The sequence below is a fragment of the Xyrauchen texanus genome, chromosome 45 (assembly GCF_025860055.1).
Source record: "Xyrauchen texanus isolate HMW12.3.18 chromosome 45, RBS_HiC_50CHRs, whole genome shotgun sequence".
In the NCBI taxonomy this organism is placed as follows: Eukaryota; Metazoa; Chordata; class Actinopteri; order Cypriniformes; family Catostomidae; genus Xyrauchen; species Xyrauchen texanus.
Window position 1 is genome coordinate 3,559,837 of NC_068320.1, and position 19,863 is coordinate 3,579,699.

A 19,863-nucleotide genomic window follows, 5' to 3' on the forward strand; every position below is an offset into this window, starting at 1 on the left:
TGTGCCAGAAAATTTACAGGTACCACCAATTTGATTTTATTCTGAACTTACATTTGGCAGAAAATTTATCCATTAAATCCACACCTCCCATGAATTTCCCACAAAGTTCCCACAATGTAAGGCCTCTCAACTTCAAAGTAGGTTTTGTGTTTTTTGGACACCGCAGCCCTGCGTTTCACAATATATTTTCTGCAGGGACAAATACAATTAAATAATGTGAATGAATTTCCCATATTTTAATTATGGAGTTGTTAGAAATAAAACTTGGATCTCATTGTAGTTTAGCACACAACACTTCTACCATCAAGAATCTCTCGGTCCCTTTCAGTGCATGCCCAAGTAAGTGCAGTCGGGAGTCCGCGTATCTGAAGACTTCATGAAGGGAGAAGAAAGAATGACAACACACAGTTGCTTCTATTCAGTCTACTCAAAGTGTATTACAGCAAGCATAATATTTATACCTTTCATAGAACAAAGAACAACCAACAGCCAATAGTATAGTGATAGCAAGACTTGCGAGATAGCCGAGGACAGTAAATGTTGACCGGAATAGAACGGGAACGGTAATCATATGAGGTCAAGCAGTCCTAGATATTTGTTATGTCCGACTGAGATATTTAGCTCAAGGAAAGGAGTATGTGCTCGTTGGACCGCAAAACATTCCAGAGTTATGTCAAACTAAAGACAGCATGTACAATTTATATTTCTCACAAGAGTGTAATATAGGATTCCAGGCTCACAAATGCCACTAGTTCTGTTGGATTTTGCCAAGTATTCCATTTAATATTTTCTAATAAACCTAGATGCATCTTATTTTTTCTTTCTTTATCCCAATTTCTCCCAATTTGGAATGCCCAATTCCCACTACTTAGTGGTGGCGCGGTTACTCACCTCACTCCGGGTGGCAAAGGACAAGTGTCAGTTGCCTCCGCTTCTGAGACCATCAATCACAGCACGTGGATGCTCATGCTATTCTCCACGATCCACTCACAACTCACCATACACCCCATTGAGAGCGAGAACCACTAATCGTGACCATGAGGAGGTTACCCCATGTGACTCTACCCTCCCTAGCAACTGAGCCAATTTGGTTGCTTAGGAGACCTGGTTGGGGTCACTCAGCACACCCTGGATTTTAACTTGTAACTCCAGGGGTGGTAGTCAGCATCAATACTCACTGAGCTACCCAGGCCCCATTCTATGTCGTCTTCTGATTTTCCCTGCTATTGCAATTATGTGAAATTAAACAGTAAGCTGGCCAGAACTTATCTCAGTACTCTATACATTTTACTCAAATGTGGTGACATCTGAGATGCGAATGGTAGGCTACACAATTGTGTGATATAATTTGTGATATACTTGAAATTCTGTATGGAAACGACTCAAGGGCAAATTTCTTTTGCACAAAATTTTAAGAATCACATCATGACGCATACCATTTTATCGGTAAAAGGCCATTTGAATTGAAACTATCAGGAGGCAAATATTTTAATGCTTTTTTACTTTGTTGATAACAGTGCAAAAAGTGGATGGAAACTTACTGTCATAAAAATATGCCTGCCATTCAGTAAGGTTCAATAGGTTGATGGACAAAAGAACAGAAATCCATATTTCTATTCTTCTAAATCATTGCATACAATCCATTAACACTACCAACTTCTTATGAATGTGCTGTCTTTGTTTATATCACTGGTGCTTGAAACGAAATTAACTATGTAAAAGTGCTGGAGAACAATCGCAGAAATAAATTGCACCTATTATCGCTTTGCACGCACAATTTCACCAAACCCGCTTGCGCCAAGACTTAGTGCATTCATGCACTAAAATACCAAAACTTCACATGACTTATGACTTAGTGTTGCACTTAGTGCTAGCGCGTGACTTAGTTCTGTGCTTAGCTTTAGCGCTTTTAAAATAGTAATCAAATTACTATTAGGACTCAAATGGACCCCTTACTTTAAAACAGTTCCCATTACAGTTGCCGCCATCTTGTATTATGTCATTTAAGGTTTAAACTTATTACATCCATCAAATTTGTCTGATTTGCCAGAACAAAGTCTCAAATTAATCTCCAGACCGAGCTGCACCAGACTGATATAACAGAATTTTGTTTTGTGCCACTGTTTAGAAGTTATGCCATTGCAAAATGAACGAGGTCGATGTAAAACAGGAAGTAAGGCAGGAAGTAAGGCAACAGTTTGTCGTATTGAAACAAAACTTGCAATGCTTCATTACGAACACAATCTAAGTGTACATGCAAAGTTTGGTGACAGCAGCACGTATTGGTAAAAAAAACTTTATATCCTAAAATCATGAGCTTGGTGTCTTTGGATTCCGTGGGTCATGAGGACTCCAACGAAACCGTTAAAAAAAATTGGCCATACTGCCACTTCACCATATTGTATTTTCTTAAAAAGTGATGTATCTTTTGAATGCATTGTCTGATTTAAAAATAAATCATGTCCTGAGGATACCTGAGCAGTTTGGAGACAGTACCATCTACAGCTCAGAATATAACCCACACTGGTTTGCCACCCTTAGAGTATGTGGACTGAGTGGCACATTGTGTTCAGCACTGGACTATAATTCCAATGGTTGTGGGTTCAAATCCCACCTAGACCAGTATTACAATTGATGTTATATTGTACTTTAGGTTTTTGTATTGTGCTTACTGAATAAATGCAAGGTGTATCCCAGATCTTTTGTGCTTGCAAGTATTCAAATTTTTGTTATTAGTGGCCAAGCACAGAAGGTGCTGTAGCCCCTGTTGTATCCGCTAATATTATTAATATTATTATTGCTGGGAGTCTGTGGCAGCTCTATGAACCGTATATAGGAATATTATTACATTTCATGTTACAGGTACCAAATGTGCGCAACATCATGCCAAGATATTGACGATGCTAAATATTGAAAAGATTTTTGATATATCGAACGGTGTTGCCATGGCAGCATGATATATAAAAAATTTGAAAAAGCAAATGTCTCATATCTTCTGCATGCATGGCGTGATTTACAAAAAAATTGTTCTTCCAGGCTGATCACATTGATGTGGCTATTGTGGGTCATGGTAATAGCACCACCAACTGGCAGAAGGAAGTGTGTCACTTTTAACAGACTTTGAAATATCCCTATTTTGTTAACCTGAATTGCTTCCAAAACAATTTGAATGTCAAGATGCAGATTTAAAATTCTGAAGGGATTTTTGATGTCTTAATACTGATGCCATGGCAACACATTCAATGTCATCATACTTTTTTGTACAAAATCTTTAAAAATATGATCTAATCAGAATTTATTCCTTGATGCTTACAAGCAAAGTGTGAAAACTGTTTCACAAATCCTTCATGCCTGAAGCCATGCTCGTTAGCCGAAGCAGCGCGTGAGTTTGAGCTCCACCCTGTCATGCCTTCAGAATTCCTCAACAGTGCATGTGAACAGGCATCTAAAGTCAGATTGTCAGATTCATCAGCCAATCAGATTGGTTTATTTGTTCTTGTGGGCATGGTCAGTGTTAACATGCAGCGTTCTAAACTAATTTATGTCCTCATTTGCCCTACATTAATCTAAAGGCTATTTAAACAGCTGTGCGTATGAATAACGAATGCAGACTCAAATTTATGTACTTTAATGCTCTTGAAAAAATGCAACAACAGAATTGCAACTTTTTCTATTGCTATTTTTCCACTGAGAAAATAGGATGCATTTCATCAAAATTACATTATGTTCAGAAAGCTGACTAACCTTCATCAATAGGTGATCACACATGCTCCATCTTGCTCTCTCGCTCTCTCTCTCTCTCTCTCTCTCTCTCTCTCACACACACACACCCTTCTCTAATAACTTGTTAGAAACCGTTCAAGCTGTGATACTAATAGTTCTAAAGTGATGTTTTGAGAGGCTTGGACACATCATTTGGTTTGAACTAGCAAAGACAGATTCTGATCCGTCGCGTAAGAAAGTAGTTCCATGCACAAATGCATTTTTCTGTGACCGTTCGTTTCATTGAACTGTTGTATATAAGCAATATCATACTCGCAATCATGCTAGTCAGGCCTTAAATCAGCAATACTGTGGTTACCTGCAGCCGAATCACAGCAGTGCTGATGTAGGGCCATATCGCACTCTTGCTCATGTGATATTGCTTATATTAGAGCTGTCGGAATTAACACGTTAATAAAAAGTTTAATGCTTTATTAACATATTTACCATGAATACATTATAAACCAGCATAAACACTTGTTGGGAGGGAGGAACCTTTGAAATGTGTCCGCATGGAGTCATAACACTGACACACACACACCAACAGCGCTTCCCTGTCAATGATCAAGGAATAGCGCCAAGAGGTCACTAAGAGGTCGCATAATTTTATGTACAAAACAATCCCAGCAGACACTCTGATGATTGAAAGAATGTTTATTAAAATTTTCCAAACAAAGCCTTCCACAATATAAAGACAGAAATATCACCCATTCAAGTAACATTCAAGTATTGTATTGTTGCATATAGTTTTTTTCTTTCCTAAGATAGAAATTAACAAATGTTTACTTTAAAATAAGTATATATGGTATCACATTTCTGCATTTTCAAAATCTGTGATTAATTGCGATTAACTACAAAAATATGTGATTAATCATAAATTAGGGCTCTCAGTCGATCATTTTTTTTTAATCATGTGATTTTTTTTGCACATTTTAATGATGGCCTTGTTTTAAGAGCAGTGTTGAGTAAGTTACTCAAAAAGTAATCCATTACAGATAACTATTTACTTCTCTGAAATGTATCAGAATACTTTACTGATTACTTAAAAGTAATTACTAATTAGATTTTTGTATTATGTTCTAAAACACATTTTTAGCTAATACAAAATAATATCTATAGCCTTTAACCTTTAGCCTACAGCCTTTTAGCTGACGCAAACTGACATACGTCTGAACAAAATGTATGTTTATATACATTCTACATAAATAACATTATTTGGGGTACACATTTCTAAATAATGTACTTTTTCAATTTCAATTTCACTTAATTGAAATTCAATAACTGTTATCTGATTGGAAGCATTTAAAATGCAATGTATTTCTACTTTTGACAGAAGTAATTGGATTACAGTAACTAATAAATTTTTTAGAGAGTTAATTAAGGATGTTTCAGCATGTGTAATGTTTTGTTTGTTGTGTGTTTACAGGAATATGAGTTTGTGGTTTTGCCCAATGCCTATATGATCCATATGCCTCATGCGCCCAGCTTTGACATCACCAAGTTTCGCTCAAACAAACAGTATCGTGCTTGCCTGAAGACTCTGAAGGAAGAATTTCAGCAGAACATGTCTCGCCGCTACGGTTTCGCCGCACTCAAATACATGACAGTGGATAACAACAGCTAGCTGAGCAAATCCTACAACAAACCAATAAAATAATTCCCATGAGTCAATCCAGGAGCTCTGGCTAGCCATTACTGGGTGTTGGGTGGACGTGTTGGATTAAAACTGGGCTTGTGCAGTTCGTGATCTTCATTCATTCAGGGATCTGATGAGACATTTATCACTGCTGTTCAGTGCAGAGAAATAAACTACTGACAAGAGGACATTGATGTAAGAGGACATATAAGAGGATGCACAGTTCTTCAAATGGAAACTTCTAGAATAAATCAAGACTGTCATGAATGATGCTCTGAATGACAACACAGATAGAGAGACAGATAGATTCAAAGCTTCAGTCTGAAGTGCATCTATCTATCTATCTTTCTATCTGACTCTCTCTTTCTCTCTCTCTCTAAGTTCAAGTTTTCAGCATTGTAAACACAAAGGCAGTGTGGATGGGTTGTTGTATTGTTGTACAGTAGGTAGCAATATGTTTCTTCAGCACACATATCAGCAGTGTAATAAACAGATATTATTGCTAGACAAGTGAGTGAAGATCCCTAACCGAAATATAGGCCAAAAGTGAACACTTCATAGACACATTTAGGACGCTTTGTGTTTCTGACAGACTGTCACTCTTCATTCATCAGAGAGTCGCACCACACTAACACACAAATAATGAATGTGCATAAGAAAGATAACGTAGTCATTTTTGTTGTTGAGGGAACGGAATATGTTTGGAGCATGCAGTCAAACTACACACACAACAAAGTTGAGACAGATACATTTACAAAACATTAACCTGCTGAAGAATGTGGATGCGCTAACAACATCTTGTTCATGTTATTTTGCCAAACAGGTAAAATTACTACCCTGACATCACAACTTATTTGCGGAGACATCTATTAGACTGAGGCAAACATGGTGTCAATCTTTTTCTGAGTATTAATTATTGCTCTGTATAAAGTTCAATGGAGAATGGAGAGACAACTCCATTCTACTACCAAATTCCTGAAAAATTCAGATGACAGTGTTAATATCATGATCGAAATGCATTTAGAAACAATGTTTGAAGATATTTTAGGTTTAGATTTAGTCCGTGGAAAATACAAGATGAAAAATACACATGTCGATAAATGCTTATAATGTTAGACTAAAAAAAGAAAAAACGTATTTTTGCATTTAAAAAAAAAACATATTGTGCAATCACAGACATTCCTATTCATATGGGATTAGATTTCTTAGAGGTACCCTGAGTTAGCCAAAAAACAGAATGTTATTTGCGGTTATGTGAGAAAAACACAGATATGTACATTTCAGATGATTGAAATCACAAGTTCACCTGTGAAAAACGTTTTTCCCGACATCCTCAGGGACAACTACTCCTGTCCAAATAGGACTTATACTGATGAAAATGTACATTAAGAAAACATTTTTTTTACCATCTTTATATTTAGTCAGTATATTTTTCAAAAGCATCCATGCGCATTTAAATGCGATTGTCCAGATGAAAGCTGCCCACGTACACACTACAAATGCGATTGTCGCTCCTAAAGCTTTGCAGAGTATATGCTCATGTGTAATATATCTCAAAAACAGTCACTGTTGAATGTTAGAATGAAATTCATCAGATGTTTTTGAGTTTGTAAATGTTTGTAAATCTGATATTTTAGAGATGTTTATCAACTGTTTGTAAACTAATATGATTTTGAAAATAGAACGTGATGTTTTCCGGATGACACACGTTTAGCAACATATTTGTGTTTACTATTTAAGTGCTTTTAATAGTCTACAGTCTATGCACTGTATGTGTGTTATAGTATGCCTGATCTCTTCAAAGTTTCTTCATATTATTGATTGGCCATTCTCAATTCATAGCAAACAGTCATATACGAAACAGAATTTTCTGGTTACTTTTAAATACTTTTAATTTAGTAATTAGAGAAGTTACTGTAGAAACCTGTAATAACCATGACTGCTGTCACAGTTGTTTTCTTTACAAATGATGGTTTTGATACAGTATTACTGTTGTAAAACCATGGTTTATTGTATTTTCCATATAGTAACCATTATTTCACTATATATTGTAACCGTGATGGTAACCATGTTGATTTTGTGATTGTGACACTCATCAAAAATCCATTGGGAAGGCCACATAAATAAAGAGGGGAAAACCAATCCAATCTCACTCAGTGTATTTACCAGTGGTTGACCGATATGGGTTTTTTATTGGATGATTCTGATACCCAGAGAGCAGGGTGGCCAAGAAAATGCTGATATATCACACAATTTAATATAGTAAATAACATCAAAATAAAATTGCTAAAAAAATATTATAAACTCTTGTTTAGCACTATATTTACTCAATTTCACACAAAACTTTTAAAAAATGAATCTAATATATATATATATATATATATATATATATATATATATATATATATATATATTAAATGGTAGATAGCAGTTTCTTTTGATTTCTGTTTTGTCATCAAATTGTAGTAATTTATTGCACATGAAGAAATTGATAATATATTAGGAAGAAGGAAATAACAGTACACACAGTAGTCCAGCAACCATGGATGGCATGTCCACGTTAGCCATCGCATTTACTCAAAAATCTAAAAACATACCAATTGTACATACAGTGCGTAGTGAATAAGACACTTACTTATCCACCTTATTCCTGGAGGTCTTAATAGTGAAACGGATATGGGATGAACTTCCACCGGAAGTCGTTCTGTAGCATTCGCTAATGTAGGCAGCAGAGTCATTCTACCAAACGGGTGCCATTTCCACTTTGCAATTTTACAATTTTTCATTAAGAACAAAGTTTTTTTTAAAAACTTACAACTTGAAAGATATGTTAATCCTCCAAAAAAACATATTTTCCCACCTCAGGCACAAAATCCTTTTTAATATTATCCTTTTTATTCAGGCATGGGAGCCTTTCTTGTACCACCCCGTTACGGACAATATGTACGCCATTAGAGTAGTAAAACAAGAAATAGATTTTTAAAATCGAATTTTTTCCTAATAGTAAAATTAGTTTCCCTTTTTTTGGAAACCATCAATAGAAATCTGTAATTTAATTATTTTTTTTATTCTTAGATTTTTAATCTTGAAATATGAATTCGAAATTTCAATGGCCTCATTGTTTGTACTGAAAAAACAAATTCACTTAAATGTAACTTTATTTGTATTTTTTATCTGATTAGTCCACACAACACGAACATCATTCAACATTAATTTATGTAACATTTAATTTACTTTCCATAAAATTCCATTTTAACAAAATGACCCTGTGACGGGTGGTAACTGATGTGGCGGGATGGTTCACTGTGACGGGGTGGTATGGACAAAGTGTTTCTAGATATGAACTGCTGGTTTTAACCTTTATAAAACTGGGGGATGGGAAACATTAAAATTGGAGATATAATGGAAAACTTTGGTCATGCTCTGAATACCTGAAAAGAACATCATAATAGTGAATGGGAGAGTCGCATCCACACATCCCTCTAAACTACAAAAAAACCTGCTCAAAGAGGTTGGATGAACATCTAATGGAAAAAGATACAAAGATATTATTTGAGAACATTGCTATTACATTCAGAAATGGGGATGCAAACTTTAGAACCAAACAATTTTTGAACATTTTCTTCCTTGCATATGATCAAAGTCTAGAAAATGTTCTTTCATCACAATACTTTTTGCATTCAACTGTATAAAGGAAGTTGTACCGTAAATAAAAATGATAAATGATGAGTGAGTGAAAGAGATAGTGAGTGAGTGAGCGAGTAGTGACTGAAAGAGATAGTGAGTGAGTGAAAGAGATGGTGAGTGAGTGAGTGAACGAGTAGTGACTGAAAGAGATAGTGAGTGAGTGAAAGAGATAGTGAATGAGTGAAAGAGATAGTGAGTGAGTGAGTGAGTGAGTGAGTGACTGAAAGAGATAGTGAGTGAGTGAGTGCATGAGTGAGGGAATGAGTGACTGAAAGAGATAGTGAGTGAGTGAAAGAGATAGTGAATGAGTGAAAGAGATAGTGAGTGAGTGAGTGAGTGAAAGAGATAGTGAATGAGTGAAAGAGATAGTGAATGAGTGAAAGAGATAGTGAGTGAGTGAGTGAGTAGTTACTGAAAGAGATAGTGAATGAGTGAAAGAGATAGTGAATGAGTGAAAGAGATAGTGAGTGAGTGAGTGAGTGAGTAGTTACTGAAAGAGATAGTGAGTGAGTGAAAGAGATAGTGAGTGAGTGAGTGAGTAGTTACTGAAAGAGATAGTGAATGAGTGAAAGAGATAGTGAGTGAGTGAGTGAGTAGTTACTGAAAGAGATAGTGAATGAGTGAAAGAGATCTATTTGGCCCTAAACAGAGATTACGCGACAGCAGAATACCAGAGTACAGTCAGAGACTACAAACTGAGGAAACACATGACGAGGTACAGACTGAGCGACCACAGCCTGGAGATAGAGAAGAGCAGATACAGGCAGAGCTGATGCCCAGAGAGGGCAAGGACAAATAGAAACAGAGCTGCACTTCTTAACCACCTGCCCTAATTATAATGAAATTCGAAAACACTTCTTTCCCAAATTTGAAATGATTTGTCCCAACTTCAAAAAGTTGAAGAATGATGCACAAGCTCAATATTTACTTGGTGAACAAAGAGACTGCATTTCACTAGCAGCAAAATACATCAATTCCTGCCACAAAAAGAGGGAAGAGTCGACCAAACAGTGATGCGCCCATTTACACACACACAAACATCACTGAAAGTATACTGTATACACTGTTAATTTTTTTTTTTTTTCTCCCACACTTGTTCAATACAGAATTTGTTCTACTCTGTTATTTTTCATGCTCATATAAATGCTTTGGCAATACAATGTACAATTTGTCATGCCAATAAAGCTCATTTGAATTGAATTGAATTGAACTGAATGACTGAAAGAGATAGTGAGAGAGTGAGAGAGTTGAACAGAGTGATCATGATATGCATGAGCTCTTAAATTTTCTTCTTTTTTTGCTGTTTTGAGATGAGAGTTAGATAAAAAGAATTACAAAATTTGAGAGAATACCACATATAGAACTGAACTTTGATGGAAAGAACTCAGAAAATGCAGTATTTTTGTTTTTAAAACCAAGTATTCAGCGCAGAGGATCAGACTCTAGCAACGCAGCAGCTCAGGCCTGCAGGAAAATTGGAGGGAAATTTAAAACAAAGACTAGATCCAACAATTCACAGAGAGAGAAGCAGTGAGTACAACTAAAACTGCACTTAAACAAAACTGCACTGAACAAATTTTTTTTTAAACAAAAGGGCATAACATTTTTCATTTTGGAGGTTTTTAAGCTAAAAATGCTAAAAAGCTAACAGCTATGGCTATTCCAGACTCTGACATTCCTCAATGTATCAATTCAAATGAGCCAGAGAAAATGAACCAATCAGAGGAGCAGCTGCAGTCACCCCACTGCCATATGCAGATGACCTCCCCACTCTACACAGACTGTGGGCCCATACAGTATCCCCCTGATGTCAAAACTGAGTCTGCAAGAAAAATCTATAAGCAGAAACTTCTTAAAGACAATCCAGAAACTGTTTGCAGATTCATTTAAAACTGGAGAAGTCTGCAACCTAATTTTATTCTCTGATCACCCAAGTGCCTGGCATAAAGCCATAATCAGCCATTACCCCTCTGTAAAGAAAGAGGGCATCTGTAATGGCTGGAAGGTCAAAATCAGAGAGCCACAGGACCCTGATAGCACAATTATAACTGTTAACATCTATAAAAATGGCACAGCCATGGTACAGGGGAACCTGAAGGCATTCCAGGCTGACTACAGTGCCATACGTGAAATAATAAACCACGAGAAAATCGTATTAGCTAAGAGTCTTTCATCTGAGCAGGATCCACAGAGCAGCACCCCAGATCGCAGCCCCGCCACTGCAGAAACTGCTGAAAATGAGAGGCACCCCTCGCCCTCCCTGCTCAAATATATACCTCTGCTCCAGGATCACTTCACAAGGCTGGAGATGGACCTGGTGCAGCTCAGAGAAACTGCTCAAACAGAAGCAGCCTGTGCACTCAGACACATGTGCATGCCACACTAAACTCCGGCAGAACACAGAGCACATCACACAGAAACTGTCAGCCCTCACGCAGCAGATGAGAGAGCTTCAGAAAGAGAAGGACAGCTATCAGAATGAGCTGACCACAATGAAACTTCAGCTACAGGACAGAGAACAGTCCTCACTAGAGTTCAGAGAGTTACAGGAGGAGAGAGAGCATCAGTGAAGTGAGATCCAGGCACTGAGAGAGCAGGTAAGAAAGCTGCTCCAGGCCAGAGAGGAATCACAACAGATCCACAGAGCTCATACTCTGCCCCCCTCAACACTGCCTTCCACCCCAGAGACACCTGACACAGACAGTCAACATCCACCACCACCCAGCCCAGAGAGGCCTGACATTGACAGCACACAGTCGTCACAGTGCCCCCTATCAAGTGCCCCAGCACAGCAGCCCTCGTCTGACAGCAGCCCAGCGCCAGCCAGCACAGTGGGACCTGAAATAGCCCTACTTATTGATTAAAACGGGAAATTAATTGATATAAAGAAACTTTTCCCCCGACACAGAGCTGTTAAACTCTGGTGTCCCAACACTGACAAAGCACTGGAGCTATTAACAGAATCCAAGCTGGGCCACCCCAGCCAGATCATAATCCATACGGGCACAAACGACCTTCAGAGTCAACAGGACAGAGTGTCCGATTCTCTCAGAGCTGTTGTGGAGCTTTTCCCCAAATCAAAAATCATCCTCTCCACTCTGCTTCAGAGGAAAGATTTCCATCCCCAAACAATTAACAAAATAAATGTTAGCATCTCCAGACACTGTGCCCTTCTGCCAAATGTTCACTTGGCCCACCACCCAGACCTGGACACTGACTGTCTCTATGATCACGTGCACTTATATAAGAATCTGGTGCATGTTCTGGCAAAGAGACTGAAAGATATTGCTCTAAACAGGACCAACCAGACAAGCCCCAGGTGGAACAGAACCAGCCCCATCACAGCCAATCCAATGAGACACACTTCGAGAAACAATGGCCCACCCAGCACCCCATCTAGAGCCCCGGCCAGAGCATCTACCAGGGCACCGCCCAGAGCTTCAGCACCCACACAGGAGCCACACAGACAGAGATTACACTATAAAAGTCACACAGCTCCTACAGAATACCACACAGCACTGGAACCCCCTCCACAGCAGATCCCGCACCAGCCAGGTGGGCAGAGCTATGCCCAGGTTGTCAGTGGAGGAGCAAACTGAGCCAATCCTGAACTTCAGGACATCCAACGCATGCTGAGTATCATCTGCGCTCACTTAATAACTCATAACGGACAGTGGTAAAAAAAACAAAAAAAAAACAACAACATTAACATACACACACACACATAATCTCAGTGTAAAGACAGTGTACATGTTCATCATTACTCACATTGCACAATATGACTGTTGTTTTTTGAACTGTTGTGTATTTTGTGTGTTTGTCTTTCTCTTTTCTCAAATAAGCAAACAAACCCTATAGATATTCTTTATATTTTGTCATGAAATCACTTAGTATTTCCTTGTGGAACATTCAAGGTTTGAACTCTTCAGTTTTTGGCCTAAAGAGCAGAAACTCTGACTTTATGAGAGGAATTGAAGACTTAGATGTCATCATCTTACAGGACACCTGGTGTAGAGGAGATGAGTCCACCGGTTGCCCTTCAGGATATAGAGAGATCATACTACCATCAGTCAAACGCACATCAGTCACATAGGGGAGAGACTCAGGAGGGACCATAATCTGGATGAAATCTCAACTGGCCATAGAATTAGTCAAAAGAGAACAATGTCACCTGTGGCTGAAAATTAAAAAAGGCATCATATCAACATCTCAGCCTGTCTTCCTGAGTGCCATATATATTCCCCCTCTTGAGTCGCCCTATTTCCAAGAAGAAACTTTTCAAAACTTAGAGCGAGAAATCAGCCATTTCCAGGCCCAAGGAAATGTGCTGTTTCTGGACGATTTAAATTCTAGAACTGGTGTAGAATTAGATTTCATAGAATCACATGGTGCCCGATTCATTACTAGCAATAACATACAATTTCCTTCTTACCCCCCCAGACACAACTGTGATCAAACAGTAAACTCTCACGGAAGGCAGCTGCTCCAGCTCTGCCGAAGTCTGGGTCTGTACATCATCAATGGAAGACTACGAGGGGACTCGTTCGGGCGGTACACCTACAGTTCAGCTCTTGGTAGTAGCACAGTAGATTACGCAATCACAGATCTGGACCTTTCTTCTTTGAGAGCATTCACAGTCAAACCCTTAATGCCTTTCACAGACCACAGCCAAATCACCCTGTATATCAAACAGTCTGAAACAACAACCAACACAACCAGCACACCGTATCAAATGAGCCAAATAATATCATTCAAATGGACAGAAAACAGTGTCACTGATTACACCAATGCCATTGAATGCACAGAAATACAATCTCTCTTACATTCATTCCAAATACAGCAATACTCTAAAAATCAATTCGGCATCAATCAGGCAGTGAAAGATCTAAATTATATATTCTACAAAACAGCACAAAAAAGTGATTTTGCACTCGTCAAAACTACAAAAAAGAAATTGGACACTAAAAAATGGTTTGATTCAGACTGTAAAGCTCTGAGAAAAACACTCAGAAAGGTATCCAACCAAAAACACCGTCAACCAGATAATCAGGACCTTCGTCTTCAATACTGTGAGGCACTACGACAATATAAAGCCACACTCAGACAGAAAAAAACTAAATGTTTGCAGAGCCAGCTTGAAGAAATTGAAAAATCAATCAAAACAAACAAATTCTGGGATAAATGGAAATTATTATACAAATCAAATCAAGAAGATCTGGCAATCCAAGATGGAGGGCTGTGGAAAACACATTTCCAAGAACTTTATAGCCCAACTGAAAATCAAAATTCAAATCAAAATGAAATCATTAAAAAATTAGACCAATTGGAAAGATCAATTAAAACAAATCAAAGCCCTTTAGATTTCCCCATCACAATGAAAGAATTGGAAAAAAAAATTGCAAATACTCGAGCCCCAAAAGGCCTGCGGTGTGGACAGCATCCTGAATGAGATGCTGAAACACTCCGACCAAAACTTCAAACTGGCGATCCTAAAACTGTTCAATGATGTTCTGTGTGTGGGTCATTTCCCTGAGATCTGGAATCAGAGACTCATCAGCCCCATTTATAAGAGCAGAGATAAATTAGACCCTAATAACTACCAAGGCATCTGTGTGAACAGTAATCTGGGGAAGGTTTTCCTGCAGTATTTTAAACACCAGACTTTTAGACTTCCTTATGAAGCACAATGCCTTGAGTAAATGTCAAATTGGATTCATGCCAAAATGTCGTACATCTGACCACATTTTCACCCTACAGACACTCATTGATAAATATGTACATCAAAATAAAAGACAAATTTTCGCTTGTTTTGTAGATTTTAAGAAAGCATTTGATTCAATCTGGCATGAAGGATTATACTTTAAAATTATTGACAGCGGTGTAGGGGGAAAATTCTATGATGTGATCAAATCAATGTACACAGCCAGTCAATGTGCTGTTAAAATTGGAAAGAAAAGAACAGATTTTTTTCTCCAGGGGCGAGGAGTGAGACAGCTGCAGTTTAAGCCCCACCCTCTTCAACGTTTTCATCAACCAATTGGCTAATATTCTAGAACATTCTCCCATTCAAGGTCTCACTCTACATGACACAGAAATAAAGTGTCTCCTCTATGCAGATGACCTGGTTCTCCTGTCGTCCACTAAAGAGGGGCTGCAGGACAGCCTGAATCTGCTGGCGGGTTACTGTCAGTCCTGGGCCCTGACAGTCAACCACCAAAAAACTAAAGTCATGATTTTCCGGAAATGTTCCAGATCTCAGGGACTAACACACACATTCACACTCTCACACAGAACCGTTGAAACCACACAAACATACACTTACCTCGGCCTGACACTCACTCCAGCGGGTAACTTTACTTTGGCTGTGAATGAACTCAAAAAGAAAGCTCAAAGGGCTTTCTATGCCATTAAAAGATCAATTCAAATTGATATTCCAATTAAAATTTGGCTCAAACTTTTCAAATCAATAATTTAACCAATTTCATTATATGGCAGTGGGGTGTGGGGTCCACCTACAAAATTTGACTTTGTAAATTGGGAAAAACATCCCATATAAACACTACATTCAGAATTTTGCAAAAGAATACTCAAAGTTCAAAGAAAAACACCAACAATGGATGCAGGGCAGAATTAGGCCAATACCTCTCCTTTTAAACATCCAAAAAAGAGCCATCAAATTCTGGAAACACCTAAAGACAAGTGACCCCAACACATACCATTATAAAGCCCTAAAATACCAAGAGCTGAGCGGGGAGTCCCCTCTGCCAGTTGGTGCTGAGACTGACTGACCTCACTCCTGCAGAGATCGGACAACCTCAGGACAAACTCACAATCATTCGAACCAACAAATATGTCACCAATTGGACAAACACCATTAAAAATCAGCACAAGTTGGAATGTTATTCGGCACTAAATCGAGAGTAGTGTGAGTGAGTGACTGAAAGAGCTAGTGAGAGAGTGAGTGAGTGACTGAAAGAGATAGTGAGTGAGTGTGTGAAAGAGATAGTGAGTGAGTGAGTGAGTGAGTGAGTGAGTGAGTGAGTGACTGAAAGATATAGTGAGTGAGTGAGAGAGTGAAAGAGATAGTGAGTGAGTGAAAGATATAGTGAGTGAGTGAAAGAGATAGTGAGTGAGTGAGTGAGTGAGTGAGTGAGTGACTGAAAGATATAGTGAGTGAGTGAGAGAGTGAAAGAGATAGTGAGTGAGTGAAAGAGATAGTGAGTGAGTGAAAGAGATAGTGAGTGAGTGAGTGAGTGAGTGAGTGACTGAAAGATATAGTGAGTGAGTGAGAGAGTGAAAGAGATAGTGAGTGAGTGAAAGAGATAGTGAGTGAGTGAAAGAGATAGTGAGTGAGTGAGTGAGTGAGTGTGTGAAAGAGATAGTGAGAGAGAGAGTGAGTGAGTGACTAAAAGAGATAGTGAGTGAGTGAGTGAGTGCGTGACTGAAAGAGATAGTGAGTGAGTGACTGAAAGAGCTAGTGAGAGAGAGAGTGAGTGAGTGACTGAAAGAGATAGTGAGAGAGTGACTGAAAGAGCTAGTGAGAGAGAGAGTGAGTGAGTGACTAAAAGAGATAGTGAGTGAGTGAGTGAGTGAGTGACTGAAAGAGATAGTGAGTGAGTGACTGAAAGAGCTAGTGAGAGAGAGAGTGAGTGAGTGACTAAAAGAGATAGTGAGTGAGTGAGTGACTGAAAGATATAGTGAGTGAGTGTGTGTGAAAGAGACAGTGAGTGATGAGTGAGTGAAAGAGATAGTGAGAGAGAGAGTGAGTGAGTGACTAAAAGAGATAGTGAGTGAGTGAGTGAGTGAGTGACTGAAAGAGATAGTGAGTGAGTGACTGAAAGAGCTAGTGAGAGAGAGAGTGAGTGAGTGACTAAAAGAGATAGTGAGTGAGTGAGTGACTGAAAGATATAGTGAGTGAGTGTGTGTGAAAGAGACAGTGAGTGATGAGTGAGTGAAAGAGATAGTGAGAGAGTGAGTGACTGAAAGAGATAGTGAGTGAGTGACTGAAAGAGCTAGTGAGAGAGAGAGTGAGTGAGTGACTAAAAGAGATAGTGAGTGAGTGAGTGACTGAAAGATATAGTGAGTGAGTGTGTGTGAAAGAGACAGTGAGTGATGAGTGAGTGAAAGAGATAGTGAGAGAGTGAGTGACTGAAAGAGATAGTGAGAGAGTGACTGAAAGAGCTAGTGAGAGAGTGAGTGAGTGACTGAAAGAGATAGTGAGTGAGTGTGTGAAAGAGATAGTGAGTGAGTGAGTGAGTGAGTGACTGAAAGATATAGTGAGTGAGTGAGAGAGTGAAAGAGATAGTGAGTGAGTGAAAGATATAGTGAGTGAATGAGTGAGTGTGTGAAAGAGATAGTGAGAGAGAGAGTGAGTGAGTGACTGAAAGAGATAGTGAGAGAGTGACTGAAAGAGCTAGTGAGAGAGAGAGTGAGTGAGTGACTAAAAGAGATAGTGAGTGAGTGAGTGAGTGAGTGAGTGACTGAAAGAGATAGTGAGTGAGTGACTGAAAGAACTAGTGAGAGAGAGAGTGAGTGAGTGACTAAAAGAGATAGTGAGTGAGTGAGTGACTGAAAGATATAGTGAGTGAGTGTGTGTGAAAGAGACAGTGAGTGATGAGTGAGTGAAAGAGATAGTGAGAGAGTGAGTGACTGAAAGAGATAGTGAGAGAGTGACTGAAAGAGCTAGTGAGAGAGAGAGTGAGTGACTAAAAGAGATAGTGAGTGAGTGTGTGAAAGAGATAGTGAGTGAGAGAGTGAGTGACTAAAAGAGATAGTGAGTGAGTGAGTGAGTGAGTGAGTGAGTGAGTGAGTGAGTGAGTGAGTGACTGAAAGAGATAGAGAGTGAGTGAGTGAGTGACTGAAAGATATAGTGAGTGAGTGACTGAAAGAGCTAGTGAGAGAGAGAGTGTTAGAGTGGATACAGCAGCAGCAGGTCATGATCCACATGAGCTCCTGAAACTTTACAACTTTTTAACCTCTGGAGTGAAGCAAACCTAACAAAACGCATATCAAACCGAAGATAATAGCAAGAGGAATATTAAGAGAAACTCTTAATAATAATATTGAGGCAACTGGGAAACACCAAGGCAGTACAATCGGGAGGAGAACTGGACAAAACAGAAGATACTGGAATCAATTGACATCCAAAAAACAGGCAAGACTGATTCTCCATCTACACTACATTTACTGTAAAAGACTGTTGCAAATTAGTGAACCAGAACTAAAGAAAAATAAGTTAATTCTGGGTCAAGTGAAATATATTGAATAATATAAAAATAGCATAAACAACTAGCATCAGTCTGACAGTGACAGTTGGAAAGTGACAGTTAGAGAAAATCAAATCAAAACAATGGAATGCAATGCAGGGGAGCCCCTCCCCCACTCCATCACATACCCTCAGACTGTCAAGAATGCAAAGGACAAGAAAGCCTTTAAATACAGCCTGCTGAAGAACAACCCAGAGACTCCGATGGCAGATGTTTCACAAAAAGGGGACAGAGACATCATCACTAATCTGCTCCTCTACACAACAGACTGTAATATTTGGCACAAGATAATCTGTCAATATTACAAAAGTTATAGAAAATTAGGCATCTGTAATGGCAGACAAATTCAAATTTATGAAGAAAATGACACTATCAAGGCATTTCTAACTGTAAATATCTACCATAATGGAACCATAATGTTCCAGGGGACTGAAGCATGTCTCAGCTCTGTCCAGGCAAACTTTACCAGCCTAAAAGCTCTGGCAGATGCTGAGAAACCAACACAGGGAGCTGCAGGAGACAGTGAAGCCCAGAGCTCAAGGGAGGGGCGGAGCCTAACACTGATGACGGCGACTCACAGCTGGAGCAGTCTGTCACTCAGATCAGAAACAGTCTCTCCCTACAAGAGGTAGAGCTGGTGGAGCTCAGGGAACTAGCACTCTCCTATGCAACATCCAATGAGCTTCCAACACCTGGAAAATAAACTCAGTCACCTCACAGGAGACTTTGAAGCTAGTGTTAAGGAGTTAAGAGGAGAGATACAAAATCTGCAGCAGGACAGAGAGACCCTGAGTAAAGAACTGAAAACAGTCAGGGAGGTGCTGATGCTCAGAGAGGGAGAAATACAACGCCTGAGAGAACAGACAGAGCTCCTCACACACACCTGCAAGCAGCAGCAGCCCAGCTCTCCCACCAGCCAGACAGCAGCAGCAGCAGTCCACACTCCGACACCAAACTCCAGCTCTCCCAGCAGCCAGACAGCAGCAGCAGCAGCCCACACTATGACACCAACCTCCAGCTCTCCAGCAGCAACACCACCACCGATGTCACAGGCAGAAGCCTCTGAAGGCCCCCAAGAGCAAGAAAATGCCCTACTGAATACAGAAATCATAATTCTAATTGATTCAAATGGTAAATTCAGTAAATGAAAAACAGCTCTTTCCTGGCCACAAAACATTAAAACTCTGGTGCCCAAAAACAGATAATGCCCTACAACAACTGAACAAAGACAATCTGGGTGAACCTAGCCACATCATCATCCATGTGGGCACGTAATGACCTGAGGGCACAACAAGAGCGAGTGGCAGAATCAGTGACACGGGTGGCCATTAAAGCAACACAAACCTTCCCAACTTCAAAAGTAGTTATCTCCACCATCCTACCAAGATCAGACATCCATCCTCGCACCATACACAGAGTAAACACAGACATCTCATATAGATGTGCTGGAATGCCAAACGTTCACCTGGCACATCATCCCACACTGGACATCCACCACCTCCATGACCACGT

General features: G+C 39.3%; 1 protein-coding gene across 1 annotated transcript in view; it reads left to right on the forward strand.

Annotated features, from left to right (window-relative positions):
- The window catches only part of large1 (LARGE xylosyl- and glucuronyltransferase 1), a 113,553-nt gene extending 105,881 nt beyond the window's left edge, over positions 1–7,672 (forward strand). Inside the window, exon 15 of the mRNA XM_052118848.1 lies at positions 5,189–7,672. Coding sequence (XP_051974808.1) covers positions 5,189–5,386 — 198 coding nt within the window. The 3' untranslated portion in view covers positions 5,387–7,672. The remainder of the gene's footprint in view (positions 1–5,188) is intronic.
- Positions 7,673–19,863: the final 12,191 nt, after the last annotated feature.